General features: G+C 37.1%; 2 protein-coding genes across 5 annotated transcripts in view; both read left to right on the forward strand.

Annotated features, from left to right (window-relative positions):
• Positions 1 to 19,827, forward strand: part of LOC132902007 (syntaxin-binding protein 5) — a 259,683-nt gene that overhangs the window by 108,700 nt on the left and 131,156 nt on the right. The window lies entirely within an intron of this gene.
• LOC132901996 (uncharacterized) lies at positions 1,751 to 3,271 on the forward strand. The gene has a single exon (XM_060945457.1). It carries the CDS (start codon positions 1,825 to 1,827, stop codon positions 2,731 to 2,733), a length of 909 nt encoding a protein of 302 aa, XP_060801440.1. The 5' UTR covers positions 1,751 to 1,824; the 3' UTR covers positions 2,734 to 3,271.

A 19,827-nucleotide genomic window follows, 5' to 3' on the forward strand; every position in this document is an offset into this window, starting at 1 on the left:
GAAGTGTAAAATTAAACGTGCACGCGATTTATCAGTACAAATTTACTAATATTTGGGTGCTTTCGTTATATGTTTTGTATTGAAGCCTCTCTGTAATGCTGCATACTCGTGTTTCGAGGGAATTGTTAAGCCCCAGGCGGCAACATTAACAGTAATATGTTAAACATTAACAGTGTTAAATTAACAGTTATCTGTATAATTTTATCTTAAATAGTTAATGATGAGTTAATGTAGTGACTGGCAACTGCTTTTATTTTCACATTCATACGAGTGTTTCACCGTGTGGTTCCCGGCACCAATAAAAAAAAGAATTGGACAATTTCATTTTATTGTCATGGATTTTGTAAAAGGTGGCTAAGGGCTAGGCTTATAAATTTGGGATTCTTCTTTTAGGCGAAGGGCTAGGAATAGGTGGACTAAAAAATATGGAGTGAATAATTATAATAGTGATTTTATCCATCATTTGTCATGACGAAAGTTGAATAGTCAGAAAAGAAGTATCTAGTAAACCAGAACAAATGAATTCATTTTAAAATAATGCAGTGAAGGATTAGCTAAATTTTCATTTCTGTAGTAATAGTACATAACATACATACATTTGACGGCCTCTGTGGCGCAGCGGTAGTGCGCTTGTCTGTGTCACCGGAGGTTCCGGGTTCGAATCACGGCCAGGGCATGATGAGAAACGAACTTTCTCTGATTGACCTGGGTCTTGGATGTTTATCTATATACGTATTTATTATATGCGTATTATGTGCCGTGTGGTTCCCGGCACCAATAAATTAAAAAAAGAATAGGACCACTCCATCTCGTTCCCATGGATGTCGTAAAAGGCGACTAAGGGGTAGGCTTATAAACATGGGATTCTTCTTTTAGGCGATAGGCTAGCAACCTGTCACTATTTTAATCTCAATTCCATCATAAAGCCAAACAGCTGAACGTGGCCTATCAGTCTTTTCAAGACTGTTGGCTCTGTCTACCCCGCAAGGGATATAGATTATATGTATGTATGTATGTATTTATTATAAAATATAGTATCGTTGAGTTAGTATCTCGTAACACAAGTTTCGAACTTACTTCGAGGCTAACTCAATCTGTGTAATTTGTCCCGTATATATTTATTTATTTATTCATGTGTACATACATATAATCACGTCTATATCCCTTGCGGGATAGACACAGCCCACAGTCCTGAAAAGACTGGAAGACCGCGTACAGCAATTCGGCTCCATATGAAATTGAGATTCAAATAGTGACAGGTGGTGCTAGCCCATCGCCTACAAAAAAAAATCCCAAGTTAGCCTTTCCCTTTGTCGACTTTTACGACATCCGTGAGATAATTTTTTTTAACATTTTTTGTCTATCTGTATCTGATTGTATGATTAAGATTCAACTCGAAATTTACGCGGACGAAGTCGCGGGCAACAGCTAGTAAAGTAATATATATTCGATTTGTACTAATAAATAAATTAATATTGTTACAGGTAACTTGAAAAAGGGTCCGGTTGGTAATGTCCATCATCGTGTCAATTATCTTTTCAATATACTTACATATCATCACGTCTATATCCCTTGCGGGGTAGACAGAGATAACAGTCCTGAAAAGACTGAATGGCCATTGGCCACGTTTAGCTATTTGGCTTAATGATAGAATTGAGATTCAAATAGTTTTTGTAAGCCTATCCCTAAAGTCGCCTTTTACGGCATCCATGGAAAAGGGATGGAGTGGTCCTATTCTTTCATTCGCCGTGAGGCATCTGTAGTAAGCGCACGCGCTTGTCTGTTAGAATTATAATTCCCAGTGCTTCCCAAACCTCGGTTACGATGTTCACCTGTATCAGTTGCAATAAGGAGCACTCAGATGGGCCGGTGTGCTGTGTTTGTAAGAACCAGTTCGACTTCGCATGTGCCGGCGTCACAGAAACCGGGTTTAGAAGACTGGGTGAAAGAAGAAATAACTGGCGGTGCCCTGGGTGTAAGTCCGGATCTTCACTTTCGCCTGCCGCAACATCCCCAATGCCTTCCCAGTTGGACAGTATACAGGAGCAGTTGAGTCGGATCACTTTCCAGCTGGAGCCGTTGAAGTCTCTCACGGCAGATGTTGCCGTTATCAAGGCCGAAATGTCAGATTTAAAAGCCTCTGTTGAAATGGCTCACTCGGCTTTTGCGTCTTTGGATGCTCGCGTCAAAAGTGTTGAAAAGGCTTTGACAGAGATCCCTGATTTGCAGGAGGAAGTATGCAGACTGCGGCAAGAGCTTGAGGATAGGGATCAGTGGGCTCGAGCGAACAATGTCGAGATCCGTGGGGTACCCTTAAGGAAGGGAGAAAATCTATATGAGATTGCGGAAAGGATAGGGGAGTTGAGTAATTTCCCTATAAGAAGGGAATCTATAAGCTACATTGCGAGGATACCTACTCGAGTGCCTGATGCTGAGAAACCTATAATAATATCGTTTAATAATAGATATATTAAAGAAGATTTGGTGGCGTCCGCGCGTAAAAGCAAGCAGCTTACGCTCGCAGGTTTGGGTTTCTCTGCTACTGGTCCGTTCTACGTAAACGACCATCTGACCCAGAAGAATAAGACCTTGTTAAGTAAGGCGAGATCACTGGCTCGAGAGACGGATTTCAGATATGTTTGGGTGAAGCATGCAAAAATAATGGCCAGAAAATCCGACACGTCACCTGTTTTTATTATAAGAAACGAAAAAGACCTTTTAAAAATAGTTTAACTTTGTTTCTTGAATGCGTTAGACTCCCGAAGTTGCAGTCTTTTAGATTTTGTTATAAACTTGTAAGCAGATTGAGAACCATGCGTGCATTCCTTCCTTTGTGTTTTTATGTGAGTCGGCTCGGTGGAGCGGGCTACCTGTTTCCGCAGGTAAGTGCTCGTAGGCAACGGCAGTGCGCGCCGCAGCTTCGACTGTGCGCACGCGTTGCAAGAAACACATTTGTATGTTGGAGATTTGACTGCGCACTTCGCAGTTTGTTTACATCGCATGTCATTATTTACGCTGAGCTTACGGTATTTCTTATAACTCTCCATTCACTCGCCTGCGTTCTATGCAATTTATTCTTCGGCTTAAATTCCTTATTTGCATTTAGTTTTACCTGGATGCTAGGACACTTTTTTCGGCTAAATAGTTATATTTATTTTGCATATTTCTCTCAGACTATTTTAAATCCTCATTTATCGCCAAACGTTAGTTTAATTTATCTTTGTTATAATTTGCTTAGTGCCAGTGCAGTATCTGTCAGTAATATTTTTATTTGTAGGTTTTTTGATGTCATTGTTTATTTTAAGTATTAAACTGATAACGTACATAAATTATTTGCTATATGCAGTACCTTGTGTCGGAACTGATAATATTATTATATATAGTTCGCATAAGTTACTTATGTTATATATAAATATTATAGCTATAGTTGATTATTTTTTTTTTATCGTTAACGCATTCGGTACTATTTTTATTTTATGTAAGATTGTGACGTTAAGTAAAAGTAGATTGTCGTTTTTCGTTTATTTACATTATTTCCTTATATATTTTGCAATTGTTCACTGTAATATTATTATCAATTTCTTGATAATATCGATATTGATTAGAAGACTTGTATTGAATACATGTTATTTATACAGATTTGTGTATAAATCGATTAGTTACAATGCTGACATTAATATTATTTTTATCTGGTATCTAGTACTGAGGTTCATTATATTATCTACTATAGTCTTTACAAAGTTTCTACTTAGACTTATGTTGATTATTATTAATTGTGGATTCTAATATTAAAGTTTTTTACCAAAATACTCGAGGGCTTCGTACAAAGACACAAATATTTAAACGTAATCTTTTATTAACATCTTTTGACATTGTTTCGCTGACAGAGACGTGGTTGCTTGAGGGTTTGGGAGACAGTGAGTTGTTTGATGATAGGTACGTAGTATTTAGACGGGATAGAAATTACGAAATGACTGGCGAAAAATATGGCGGCGGAACATTACTCGCCGTTCATAGGGACTTCGCAGCCATTGAACGACCTGAGTGGCGGTCATCTGCAGAGGATATTTGGGTGACAATTACGCTAAAAAATAACAATCTTAAAGAAAACATAAAACTACATGTTTGTACAATATACCTCTGCAAAGAAGCGCTTGGTAACTCTTTTAACATGCAGTTGAGTAATTTTTCAGAAAAGCTTTCGTCTATATTTGATACTTGCCCGAATGACTCGTTTTTAATATTAGGGGATTTTAATTTAAAAAATGTAGAATGGTGTGATGAAGGAAACTATCTGCGTCCTAGTGGGGTATCTGGGGTTTCTCAATTGTTATTTTTTGATACTCTGTCAGAATGTAACCTTAACCAATTTAATTATATTAGAAATTCCTCCTGTAATCGTATCCTGGACTATGTACTATCCAATGGGCCCGTAGTTGTCTCACACTGTGAGGATCCTCTGGTTCCTGAGGACCCACATCACAAATCGCTTGAGATCAAATTATCCTTCTTAACAAATGTTGTACTTAAGAGCAATCCTAGAATTAAATTTGTGTACGAGAAAGCCGACTTTGAGGCAATAGTGAGTTCACTTAATGAAGTCGATTGGAAATTGTTGTTATATAATTGCTCCTTAGATGATGCTACGGATGCCTTCTATAATCACCTATATCGCTTGCGAGATTTATTTGTGCCTAGAAAAATAATTTCTTCAGGCAAATTTCCTGTCTGGTACACGTCCTCTTTAAAAAAATTACTTAAAGAAAAGCGTAAATACTTTATTAAGTTTAAAAAGTATAGAAATTTGAGTGACCGCGAAACTTTTAATCTTTTGAGAGAGAGGGCGAAAAGACTGGAAAAAGAATGCTATGATATGTATATTAAACGGTGCGAAGATACTATAATTGAGGAACCTAAATTATTCTGGTCTTTTATAAAATCTAATAGACATGGTTCGAACTCTTTGCCTTCAACCATGTATCTTGAAGATCAATCAGCTGATACTAGTGATGATATTTCCAATCTTTTTGCTACATATTTCCATTCTAATTTTCAAGACAATTCCACTGATTCTTCAAATTCTGTTCCTGCTGGTCATTTGCATGGATTTAATTCGATCTCGAATATTGAAATTGACACTGATTTTGTTCTCAAATCGTTAACAACTGTTGACATCTCTAAAGGTGCAGGGCCTGACCTGATTGATGCTAAATTTGTTGCTGGCTGTGCTGCTGGTTTATGTCATCCTTTATCGATTCTGTTTAGAAGGTCTATTGTTGAAGGGACTGTGCCTAAAATATGGAAGCAAGCATTTATTACTCCAGTACATAAAAATGGAAGCAAGAGTAATATTAAAAATTATAGACCAATTTCTAAATTATGCATTTTCGTAAAAATTTTTGAGAAAATTATACATGATCAAGTGTACAATGCTTTGGCTTCATCATTTATCGAAGAGCAGCATGGTTTTCTAAGAAAGAGGTCGACTAACTCCAATCTTATTAGTTTTATTGATTATGTTACAGTTAATATGGAATCAGGTGGACAAGTGGACTCTGTGTTCACGGATTTTAGCAAGGCATTCGATCGTATCGACCATGGAATCCTGCTAAAAAAAACTTTACTTAGCCGGAATCCATGGAAACCTATTTAGGTGGTTCAGCTCTTATATTGAAAACCGATCCCAAGCCGTAGCTATTAATGGCTCCCTATCTATTTGGAATGTGGTGCCTTCTGGGGTACCTCAAGGCTCATTATTAGGACCCTTACTTTTTAATATTTTCATAAATGATGTGCGCTCCTGCTTCTCAAACTCTCAGGTTCTCCTTTACGCGGATGATATGAAAATTTTCAGTAACATTTCTAGTGTGTTGGATTGTTTACTTCTTCAAGAGGATTTAAATAAATTTGCTGAATATTGCTCTAGTAATAAATTGGACTTAAACATTAATAAATGCTACTATATTTCATTTACCAGAAAGGCAAAACCGACGCATTACAATTATTGTTTATTAGGCAATGAACTAAAGAGAGTCGAAGAGATTCGGGACTTAGGTATCATACATGATTCAAAATTAACATACGAAATTCATATCGATCACATAGTTAAAAAGGCCTCTAGATCTTTAGGATTTCTTAAAAGGTCGTGCTCTCAGTTCACTAATGTTAAACTGATAAAAATACTATTCTGTGCCCTGGTTCGTAGCTCCCTCGAGTATTGCTCCCAAGTCTGGAATCCTCAGTACAATATATATATTGATAGGCTTGAATCAATCCAAAGAAAATTTTTAAGGTACTTGCAATTTAAAACAAAGTGTTTTGATTCTTACTATAATTCTATGTGTTCAAGGTACCATTTTCTGCCATTATATATTCGCAGACAAACTGCCGATATTATGTTTTTAGTAAAAATTGCTCAAAGCCAGTTAGATACTCCATCTTTATTAAATAAAATTTATTTGAAAGTGCCTACTAGAACTGTTAGGTTGCCCACATTTCTATATGTTCCATATAGTGCATGTAAATATAGACATAACTCTTTCTTTGTAAGATCTGCTATTGAGATAAATAAAATAGCTGCCCACCCAGATCTTGATTTATTCAATTCTAGTGTCAATAAATTTAAAAACACTTTATCTCAGGCATGGTTTAATGGTTCTCTCTCTGCAAGTTAGGTGTTCTCCTTGTGTGATATATCTCTTTTTTTTCTGATTTCTCTCTTTTTTATGTTAGTTTTTTCCCCCTAAATTTTTCTTTCCTTCTCTTTCAGACAAGCTGCTTAGCTACTCATATGCGAGAACATGTTAATGGTCATTTGTTGTTTATTTCTTTGTTTATCTAGTTATGTAAGACTGTTTGTTCTCCAAAGAAAATAAAATAAAATAAAATAAAATAAAATTCTTTTTTGTATTGGTGCCGGGAACCACACGGCACGGAATTATGAGAATCGTGTCAAATATATATGTACTTACGAACCATCACGTCAATTGCATTAAATCATGTTTTTAATGTCAGCGAAAACGCATTAATTCAACAATGCAGATATGGTATTTACTGCCGGCCGCGTGGTATGATAACCCATGTTTTATGGTGGCGCAGTGGCCGCTCACATTTGTGTATTGTAAATAGTTAACTACTGTGCTTAGTAAATAGATATTTATTTTATTTTATTAAAGAAACCAACAGCAATTGGATAAAGTACATTGCAAGGTTCTTATACTATAGTTTGGTTCTTGGCATCAATAAAAAAATAGATAGGACCACTACATCTAGTTCCCATGGATGTCGTTAAAGGCGACTAAGGGATATGCTTATAAACTCGGGATTCTTCTCTTAGGCGATGGGCCAGCAACCTGTCACTATTTGAATGTCAATTCCGTCTAACGCCTAATCATTAAACGTGGCATTTCAGTCTTTTCAAGACTGTTGGCTCTGCCTGCCTAGTAAGGGATATAAACGTGATATATATGTATGTATGTGTGTATGTAGGTCTATTAATCTCTAAATAAAAAAATATATACGGGACAAATTACACTGATTGAGTTAGCCTCGAAATAAGTTCGAGACTTGTGTTACGAGATACTAACTCAGCGATACTATATTTTATAATGAATACATATATAGATAAACATCCAAGACCCAGGTCAATCAGAAAATGTTCTTTTCTCATCATTCCCTGGCCGGGATTCGAACCCGGGACACAACTCCGGTGTCACAGACAAGCGTACTACCGCTGCGCCACAGAGGCCGTCGAATCTCTAACGTGTTAAATTAACACCGTCACAGTCAACGTAAAATTGCCGGCATTTCCTGGCATAGAACCTGTGACCTGGCAGGTCGCCAACTTTACTCGGTTCACGTTGGAAATAGTTGAACGCCGCGTTCCTTTGATACTAGAGTTGAAAATCATGGGTTTTTTGAAAAAGAAAGAAAGAAAATATGTTTATTAGGTACATAATAATAATATATCAAGAACAGAAATATTAACCTGTAACAGAATAGATTTAGAATAGAATAGAATAGATTTATTTTCAAAATTGGATACAAGGTATCACTTATTGACGTCAGTCACATAACTTAAATCTGATTTTATACCAAAATGCCAGCATTTATCGTGGTATATACACGCATAAAGACACCTTATGACCACGATTCAATATTGGAAAGCTCAAGAAATTACTAACATCCTTGACTTTATTTAATAGACTCAAAGTTCTCAAATATCCATTCATTCATATAATCACGTCCATATCCCTTGCAGGGTTGACACAGCCAGCAGTCTTGAAAGACTGACAGACGTTCAGCTTTTAGGCTTAATGATAGAATTGAGATTCAAATAGTGACAGGTTGCTAGCCCATCGCCCAAAGAAGAATCTCAAGTTTATAGGCCTTTCCCTTACTCGCTATTTACGACATCCATGGCGAAGAGACGATTCTTAAATATTTATAAGAAAATAAAACGGATTACTGTGCGGATTCATAATAAATCCAACTTTGGTCAAACTTATGTACGGGTCGCTATGAATAGTTTATAATCCGGTCGTCAAATGTTGCCATCTATTCTGGTTTGAGATCACAGCTGGGTGGAAAATGAAGTTGTGGACTTTCTAAATACTATTTCTTGATAAAAATGGCACATGGCTGGAAGAGATCCCACTTAGGGATAAGCCCGCCTTTGTACCTACTGTACTGTTTTTATTTGTAATGTACTCCTTTAGTGAACAATAAAGCGTTTACTTATTTACATACTTACCGACGCTCTAAAGTTACCTGTTTTATGTGTAACTAGAGGCCGCCCGCGACTTCGTCCGCGTGGAATCAATCCCGCGGGTACTCCAGGATAAAAAGTAGCCTATATGTTATTCTGGGCCATCAGCTGCCTACATACCGAATTTCATCGTATTCGGTTCAGTAGTTTTGCGTGAAAGAGTAACAAAGGTCCATACTGACATCCTGACATACAAAACAAACTTTCGCATTTATAATATTAATAGGATTAACTAAGACCACTCGCTGTCTTTCCCATGGATATCGTAAAAGGCGACTAAGGATAAATTTATTAAAGGGCTAGGGACCTGCCACTATTGTAATCACCACACGGCATAAAGACGTTATTAATTAAAATTAGTATTTATTTTTTATTTCCCCTAAAACTGTCGTTATTATTTAAAATAAGGATTTTTTTATTTCCCCTAAAAAACTGTCCAATTCTACACAGCATCTGTGTGTCTGGGCCCGGATTGCCAATAAGATTTATCCAAATTGCTGAGACATTACGACTAAGTGGCGTTTAACATTTTTGGCTCATGCTGCATGGTTTTGTAAGAACATTCATTAGCTTTATTGTCGTTTGCCAATGTTAGTGGAAATTGTATTTTTGTAGGAAGAAGTTGAAATGTGCCGTGTGGTTCCCAGCACCGATCCAAAAAAGAATAGGACCACTCCATGTCTTTCGCATGGATGTCGTAAAAGGCGACTTAGGGATAGGCCTACAAACTTGGAATTATTTTTTAGGCGATGGATTAGTAACCTGTCACTATTTGAATCTCAATTCTATCATTAAGCCGAATAGCTGAACGTGGCCATTCAGTTTTTTCAAGACTGTTGGCTCTGTCCACCCCGCAAGGGATATAGACTTGACCATATGTGTATTTATGTATTTATCCAAATTGCGGGAACATTACGACTAAGTGGCGTTTAACATTTTTGGCTCATGCTTCATGGTTTTGTAAGAACATTCATTACCTTTATTGTCGATTGCCAATGTTAGTGGAAATTGTATTATTGTAGGGAGAAATTGGTGGAAATCACTGTTTGTATGTACATACATAAAATCACGCCTTTTTCCCGGAGGGGTAGGCAGAAACTACTACATCTTTCCACTTGCCACGATTGACAATGTGGAAATATGATATCTATTATTGTTTATATTATGAATTTTAAAATTCTATTATTATACTTGTAATTTTTTTAGACAGTTATGAATATGGATGAGGCAAAAGAAGTGTGCAGGGATCGTGAGAAGTGGAATAATACATTTAGATTTCAAGTATGTTTGTATCTAAATGGGGCGAAAAACTAATTATATAATTCAAGGTTGCTAGAATATATACATAAAGTTACGTCTAAATCCCTGGCGGGGTAGACAGAGCCAACAGTCTCGAAAATACTGAAAGGCCACGTTCAGCTTCTCAGCTTCATGATAGTATTGAGATGCAAATTGTGACAGGTTGTCAGCCCATCAGCTGTTAGAGGAATCCTAAGTTTATGAGCCTATCCCTTAATCGCCTTTATGAAATCCATGAAAAAGATATGGAGTGGTTGTATTCTAAAGTGTTGAAACACCATACGGCAAGCAAAAGCTATTTTTAATTAACTTTGCGTCGTGTCAACTTTTTGTAACCATACTTTTTCAACATGTAAATATTGTCATTTCCAATACAAGAATGTCAGTTCAAATGCATTGAAAGGAAGGCAAAAAAGTTAATTATATCCGTAATGAAATTCTCGATCTGTCCGCGATCAGTTTTGCTCGGTCGGTCAAAGATGGGTGTGTGTTTTAATGGAAATTGACTCAATTTTATTTTAATTAAACACGCCCCTTTGAAGTTGGTCGTTTCAAATTTTCCTCTCCTTATTTTTTTTTTATCGTTCGCTTATCACTTTGGTGGTCTTTATGGCGATGTGGTTATCCTGTCTCAGATTCCAGGTTTCATTTTAAGTCAGATACTTTTTTTATTATTGTATTTGTAGGTATCGCTTAGCATACGCGCGGTGGTGGAATTTCAGATTTTAGAAGTTCGCGTGATGAAAGATTTAGCGAAAATAAACTTTCGTTGAACAGATACTATATACTTTATGGGTAAAAACTAAACAACCCTTATATAAATCTAAATTATATGTTAGCTGTCGTTATATTTAACGCAAAATATGAATTTCTTCTTTTAGACGATGGGCTGGCAACCTGACACTATTTGAAACTCAATTCTATCATAAAGCCAAACAGCTGAACGTGGCCTGTCAGTCTCTTCAGGACTGTTGGCTCTGTCTACCCCGCAAGGAATATAGACGTAACCATATGGAAATAATAATGTATGTATGTCATGTCGAGAGGATGAATGAAAGTAGTAATTCAAACATTAGAAATTAGCTTTATATATTTCTGAATAACATATACTCGTAGCATACATAAAGAAGGTTGCCTACACTTACAAAGGCTAGTCACTAAATATAGTGACCACATAAATCTTCATTCACCATTTTGTCGAGTTTATAAAACAAAGTATCCGTACCCAACCTTTAATAAAGACTTATCTATAATGTAAACAAGTTTCCACGAGTCCGAATGTAGTGGAATACTGCATGGGCGATTTACCCCTGTTCGTACTCGTATTATGCATTTTTAAACGCACTTAAGATAAACCTTGTATCAACATTTATGAAGTAAACTTTATATGTTAGAGCGCAGAGGAGACAAACATGGAGCCCAAGTGAAATAAAAATAATAAACAAATACATACGGGACAAATTACACAGATTGAGTTAACCTCGAAGTAAATTTGAGGTTTGTGTTACGAGACACTAACTCAACGATACTATATTTTATAATAAATACTTATAAAAATAAACATCCAAGACCCAGGCCAATCAGAAAAAGTTCTTTTCTCATCATGCCCTGGCCGGGATTCGAACCCGGGACCTCCTATGTCACAGACAAGCGTCTACCGCTGCGCCACAGAGGCCGTCAAAATAACTTAGGATAAGTATATTGTTACCAACAAAAATGAGTCAATGTTCACTTGAATAAATGAATTTATTATTTTAAACTGCAGCCGGCTTGGTCTCCGCCGCTGCTCTGTTAGGTAAGAGCTGCCTTTAAACGTGGGCGAACGGGCTGTAACTTGTTTAGTTTTCACCCTTTTCTGAACGAGGGTCTGACTGCGGCTGATATAAAACAAACGCCGGAGATTGAGGTCAGGCGCTGAAGCCGTGTGGGGGGTGTAATGAGAAATATTCTGACAGTTACGTATGAAATTAAATTTGGGCATTTAAAATTTAATACCTGAGTATATAGATGAATTTTTGATAGTGAAATTATCACCGTCAAAAATTCATAGGTTTTTTTTAGTAAATACATATTATAATAATGTTATATACTCGCTTGTATTAATGACGGGAACCACACGGAGCTTAATGTCGGGAACCACAAGGCACAAAGTCGAAACTGGATCTGATGAATTTATTTCGAAATAGTTGGAATTTTTGGTTTTTCAATAAATATTTTTATTCTACACTTTCAATGTTTCGTCATATCACAAACTTAATATAAAACAGACAAGACATAAACGAAACATATTACACACATACACAACAGAAAGTATATTAAAAAAGTTGTGTAGACGTCTGATGAATACCAGGAGGCCTACTAAATAAAGGCAGGGCTGCGATCAATCAACTGGAACACCGCGTTATCAATCACGAGTGACAACCCTACGCAGTACCGTTGAACGCTGAGCCGATCGGGTAGAAATATTTTTTGTTTTCTGCGTTTGAGATAAGAGTGCCGTGTGGTTCCCGGCACCAACACAAAAAAAAGAATAGGGTCACTCCATTGATGTCCCGTGGATGTCGTAAAAGGCGACTAAGGGACAAGAGCACGTACATCTTGGTGACACAATAGCATACCCAGAGAGGGTTGATTTCAGGCAGGCGGCCGGTATAAACTGTCTATGTATGTATACAGATGTCTGTATAAACTGAAGCAAAAACTTTCCAGTATGATTAGTAAAAAAAACTAACATACTGCGCCGACCCCACGTAGAAAATGGGAAAAGGTAATGACAAAGAAGAAAGTTTGAGAAAAGAGCGTAAATTGAATCGTTTGGTTTGTGGTCAAATTCAAATTTAGCGTTAAATATAACGACAGCCAACATACTCGTATACCAACGGTTTCCATGACTAGTTTTAGTTTGAGAAAAAAATACACTTATTATACATACATACATATGGTAACACCTATATCCCTTGCGGGATAGACAGAGCCACCAGTCTTCAAAAGGCTGAATGGCCACGTTCAGCTATTTGGCTTAATGATAGAATTGAGATTTAAATAGTGACAGGTTGCTAGCCCATCGCCTAAAAAGTAATCCCAAGTTTGTAAGCCTATCCCTTAGTCGCCATTTACGACATCCATGGGAAAGAGATGGAGTGGTCCTATTCTTTTTTGAATTGGTACCGGGAACCACACGGTACATTATGGTTACGGTTATTATATTTATTGTCCAGTATTTTTTTTAATTTTAAATCCATAATATAGTGCTTTTATTTTGATTATTTCTCTCTTTTTTTCTGTCTTCTATAGTCAATAATTATACTGTCAATAACTAACTTTTTGCGACTATACTGCCTACAGTAAGCACAAAATGTTATATCTGTATGAAGCTGATAAAATCTTTTCCAACTATATTGACAATGAGGTTATATGAAGTTATCTCTCTTACTGATTTGGGATCCGTAGTCCGCTTTTGCTTGTGCCGTGCCGTGTTGTTCCCGGCACTAAAGAATAGGACCACTCCATCTTTCCCATGGATGTCGTAAAAGTCGACTAAGGAAAGGCTCATAAACTTGGAATTCTTATTTGAGGCTAGCAACCTGTCACTATTTGAATCTCAATTTTATCATGAACCCGAACAGCTGAACGTGGCCTATCAGTCTTTGCAAGACTATCGACTCTGTCTATCCCGCAAAGGATATAGACGTGTGTGTGAAACTTGTGCAAGTTCATTGTAATGCAAATCGGTCAGCGTTACAAGTTATTCTATTCGTGGTGTTTGTAACTGGGGGTGCGAGACGTCGGACGTCGGGTGCTCGGCGGCCGTAAAACGTCCAGTTTCATGTGACTAGAATTGAGTGGATATGTTGACCTGTTTGGTACTAGTGTTGCCCAAATTCAGTCTTGGTCTTGTTCTTGCGTTTTTGCAAGACCAAGACCAAGAACAAGACCAGGTGTATTGGTGCAAGACCAAGACCAAGACTGACCGTGCAAGACTTGAGCAAGAACAAGACATAGCCTGCAAGACTCTTGCGTCTTGCAGCTAGGACTTAGCGCTATTTCACTGAGTTGTTAGGTGTAACAGTTCTGTGTATAGGTAGGTAGAGACGCAAAAAACTGTTTCAAAGAATATGAAAAACTGGACCTATGCGCATTACGACTAATACCATAAACATAGCGAATAAAAAAATATCTATTAAAATCAAACTGAGTGCATGCATAGTTATGTTTTAACCATCGGCACTTTGATAATGCGGCATCAAAGGTTTTGTACTTACTTCTCAAAGAAATTTGCCGCTTTTCGGAAGTACATGGTTATGATACACGCGCCGGCGGCTTCTTTTAAAATCTAAAACAATCGTTGCCGCCACGCCGAAATCATAACATTTGACACTATTTGATTGCCGCCATAGGGAGGGTATACTAATAAACTTTAAACTTTTAAGTACAAAACTTGGTGGAGACAAATATGTTACATTACCGCTAGTCATTGTATCATTCAATCTCTTGCTAGATAAAATTGAATCCATGGTAAAACAGTTAGATGAGAAACCTAATCGATCTGAAGTGGATGAAAGGCTCATTCTAGCTTTCCAAGCAGCTCGAGACAAAATGCTTAAACATTACAAGAAGAGCAACTGGATTTATTGTACTTCTTTAATTTTAGACCCAAGGAATAAGGCTCAGACTTTTGACCTGACAATGTGGGGGAAGCAACTTAAAACAGAAAGTCTGCGCAAGTTCAATGAACTTTATGAAGAATATAAAAGTCTACACTCACTGAACAAATCTCTGGAAATACCAGAAAAAGAAAATAAAGTATGTGATGAAGATGAAGACGTAATAGACTTTGATAAACTCTATGAATGTCCCTCGACGTCATCTGGATCTTGTCTTCAAGGCTTAGTGATAGACGAGTTGGAGGAGTACCTGAGAAAACCAAGAACTGCCAGCTCGGATGACATTTTAGATTGGTGGAGGACGCATGAGACAGAGTATCCGATTTTATCGAAAATGGCCCGTGATTTTCTCTCAATACCTGCAACTTCAGTACCTGCTGAGAGGTTATTTTCTAAAGCATCATTAGTAATTAGAAAACATAGAAATAGGTTAAGTGATGAGTCAGCCAGATGGTTACTTTGTATTAATTCTTGGTCAAAAAAATTGATATAAAATATCATAACCTAATGATAAAGCTGTTGATTTGTGTTGTATTTTATTTTTTATTCAAATAAATGATAAATCGTAAAAATCTTTTATTAAATTTCTTATAAGTTGAGGGTTCAATCTCTTCCTAGACAGATAAGTATTGTTCTTTAAAATACAGTCAAGTTATTGTAATTAATTTGTTTTTTTACATGTTTTAGCAAATGTAAGCTTATAAATCATAAATGTTTATTAAGAAACAGTTACTTCCATGGAAAACGACATATATCGTAGGTCAGTTGATTTTTCGAATTTCTTATCAAATCTTCAGTTATTTATTAATCTGCTTGATCTTTACTATGGCTATGTTAATTCAAGCTCACAATGTTCCAATTCTAATACGTTTTTCTAAGATTTAAAGTAAACTTTAATAAATAGTAATAGACTAATAGGTAATTGCAAGACTCTTGCTGCAAGACCAAGACCAAGACCAAGACTGGGAGCGCAAGACCAAGACCAAGACCAGGTGTATTGGCGCAAGACCAAGACCAAGACTGGCTAAGTCTCGTCTTGTTCTTGCATTTGGGCAACACTATTTGGTACATTGATGACTTTCTTATGTGCCGTGTGGTTCCCGGCACCAATACAAAAAAGAATAGGACCACTCCATCTCTTTCCCATGGATGTCGTTAAAGGCGACTAAGGGATAGGCTTACAAAATTGGGATTCTTTTTGTAGGCGATGGGTTAGCAACCTGTCACTATTTGAATCTCAATTCTATCATTAAGCCAAATACGAGTAGCTGAACGTGGTCATTCAGTCTTTTCAAGACTATCGGCTCTGTCTACCCCGCAAGGGATATAGACGTGATTATATGTATGTATGTATTGACAGTTTAGAGACTACATAGCGATTCTTTGCCGGAGGGGTAGGCATAGATATCTTTCCACTAGCCGCGATCATTATCTTTGTTGTTTAAAAATTTTTACTTGTTATTTTTTTTCGTTTAAAGTCTCATTTCCATCATCAAGCGTTTAAAAAAAGACTGTCTTAATCCAAATTAATATAAGTCCGCCATTGTACATATTCTTCTAAATCCAAAGACTGTTTTGTATATTGTTTTATTATTTTTTATGTACAATAAAATGTTTACAAACAAACAAATTAACTGTTGCTTCGGGCTACCCCGTAAGGGAAAAAGACGTGATTTATAAACCTATTATAAAACTACACGATCTAGTTTGAAAAACGGACGTCTAATCCGACAATCGCCTGTCGTCTGTGCCTCGGACCGGCGGACGGTCCGGGCCGGAACCGGCCGTCTCGCCGTTTCCGGTCGTCCCCTTTGTAACGGCATGTTATATTCATTCCGGCATGTAGGTATGTGAGCCTGTTTCACAGTCACACTTTCTGTTTTTAACCTATGATGCGAAAGCGAGGGTATTTTTATAGAAGTACTAGAGGCCGCCCGCGACTTCGTCCGCATGGAAACCCTATCAATCCCGCGGGAACTCTGGGATAAAAAGTAGCCTATGTGTTATTCTGGGTCTTCAGCTACCTACATACCAAATTTCATGGTAATCGGTTCAGTAGTTTTTGCGTGAAAGAGTAACAAACATCCATACAAACTTTCGCCTTTATAATAGTAGTAGGATTTCTATAGAAGTATGTAAGCTCTAAACTAAATTGTTACCTACACGTTATAGATATATAGTTTTATTTGTTGTGTTAAATTAGTAACTTTAAATGGGACTGACCGCAGTCAAACTGTAAAAACAGTTTTGCGGAATATTGTTTAAGTTTATAATGAATATTTGTAATAAATAAATTCATTAGTGATTTTTTTTTGCCGAAGGTTATACTTGTTCAGGAATTGAAGAGGGTATGTTAAGATGGTTCGGTTATGTGGAGAGGATGAATGAGAGCAGGTTGACTAAGCAGATATACAAGGAGAGTGTGCAGGGAAAGGTCGGAGTGGGAAGGCCTGGACGAACGTATCTTGATCAAATTAAGGACGTCCTGGCAATGGGCATTAAAAACTAAATCTGTTTCGCTTTTTATCGTAACCAGTCGTAAACCAGTTAGTGATGACTCCTGGTATTAAAAACACTACACTAACACAAAAACTTACCTTTTATTATATACAAAAATACGATATAACAAACCACATTCCAACTCAAATTCAATAGAAATTCAATTCAAAATTTTTATTCATTATTATAGGATACTTCATGTCGCTTAATAATTGTCAAATCTTTTGGTTTCACAACATTGGTTGACGTTAAATAAATTATTTAAAACTAAGTTTACTGCCGACGACAAGGCGTCAGTGCAGAAGAAGCGGTAACAAACTGCACTGCAGCATTTTCTTCAACAACGTCAACTTCACAACTATCCGAACTTAGAATAGAAATGTGGACGAGAGAATACATTGTTATTCTAAGTGCTGATTACAACTGCTGATTGCACATTTAACAACGCAATTCCCAAGTGCAGTTTTCAAAGAAACATACTTTGAAAACTGGAAATAAAATAAAGTCCCAAATAAACGTTCCGCTCGCCACAAAGCGAGCATCGGTTATAAAGTGGCCACTCCACACATCATGCGAAATTTAAAACCGAAACGGCAGCTTCCGCCGAGGAGTGGGCCGTTTCCGGTGGGGAGTGGGGGCGCATCCGGCTGGCGGCAGTGCCAGAATTAGTCAGGTTTGGCGGCAAGCCAGGATTTGACATCTGTATCATTTGGGAAGATCATATACGTGGATGTTTATTGGCAGGTTTTTTAAAAGAAATTATTTAAAAAAACTATTAAATCCGAATGAATAATGTATCGATTAAAAGTCCTCGAATCAGGTTTCAGATTTAGGCGATTCTTAGAAGAAAGTTCGAAAAATCATGCGTCTAAATTTCTTGGTCAACAAGCCTACGCTAAATTCGGCGCTTTTCGTAGGTACCGCTAAATTCAACGCTTTTTGTTCTAGGAGCTCAATTCGCGCAGCGGGTTTTTACTAGTAGTGCCTAAATGCAACATTTGAAATCTGAAACCAAACGAAATAATACAGCGAGCGCTCTCAAGTTAAGAGGCACTTGAGTGGACCACGGGCTTTTGAAAGGTAGTCAGGTTTCACCTCGGAATTTCGAGGAAGCTCTCTGACACGGAATCCTAGTGGAGTACCAACTTGAAGCTATGTCATGTCGATTGTTGTAGACGCTATTTGAAGATTTTCAAAGAAACTTCTACGAGATTTATTTAAAGTGAACTATGTATAAAACATACATACGTACGAGTACATAAATCACGCCTCTTTCCCGGAGAGAGGCAAAGACCACATCTTTCCACTTGCCACGATCCCTGCACACTTCTTTCGCTTCATCCACATTCATAACTCTCTTCATGCAAGCTCGTCGGTTTCGGGTACTCTTGACTTGACCAGACCTTTTGCTAGAACGCCTCCGATTTGATCAAGATACTTTACATCTAGGCCTTCCCACTTACAATAAAATTTACTGCAAATCATGGTTTTGTGTTGCATACAAGTGGTTGTCACTTTGCCAAACGACTACTTTTATAGTTGAATTGCACATAGGTTCAGATTTGATATTTATGTATTTATAATGAATTAATATGTATTTATTTTGTAATGTAAGTATGTATTTTTCAGTATGCATGTGCACTTTATCGCACCACCAACTTAAAGTTTTTCTGTTTGGTCAGCTGGTTGACTAGTAGAGAATGCCAAAAGGCATTAAGTCCGCCTTATGTGCATTATTCTTTTGTGCAATAAAGTTTAAAAATAAATAAATAATAAATAAAACGATAGTATTCTAACTAATGTACTTAACATCGAAAATGGCCATTGGCACATGGTCGATAGAGAATTCGAACCAGTGCCTTTCTGCGCATCACGCATTTTAACCGGGCACCTTAACACTTCGACCGCCGGATGCGGGAACACATACGGTTCCAAAACTTGTTGCAAGTAATTCCTCCAGATAGTTTTACCCGAACATTTTGCCAAAGTATGCAGAATGCAATCTTCATTATAGTTGGAGACGTGCATCTTGTGGGATCGCTGTTTGGGTTCCTTCCAACACTATTACCGCGGCTTTGTCCCGAGACCAGGGGTACTCAATTAATAGGAGACTTGCTTACACAGACTTAGGTTCGTCTGGATGCCAAAAGGACTCAATTACATATACAGCGTGACTTTAAGTTCAACTGCATAAATTTAACTGTTAAGTGTACTCATCTAAAGGATATTTAAAAACGTTAAAAGAAAAATATCGGTTCATATTTCAGAAAGTACTTAAAAAAAAATAAAAGTATCAAAATCCACGATCCTAAATACGTCATATCACCCCGGCCGGCGGAAAAGCGACGCGTAAGATTCAGAGGTCAACGACACAATTCATTCAGCTGAGCGATCTCGGCAACTCTGTACTTTACTTGATCTTGATACTAGAAAAATAATTTATTTTTCAGACATTTATTTACATGTTTAGTCTTTTTTTGTAGTATTGGTCTTTAATAAAACGTGTGACGTAGTTTTAGAGGGGTTTTTAAATGTGAAAATGATGACGTGTAATTCAAATAAAAATAGGCTCAAACAGCTCAGCAGCATGGGTATAGT

The sequence above is a fragment of the Amyelois transitella genome, chromosome 8, assembly GCF_032362555.1.
Source record: "Amyelois transitella isolate CPQ chromosome 8, ilAmyTran1.1, whole genome shotgun sequence".
Taxonomy (NCBI): Eukaryota; Metazoa; Arthropoda; class Insecta; order Lepidoptera; family Pyralidae; genus Amyelois; species Amyelois transitella.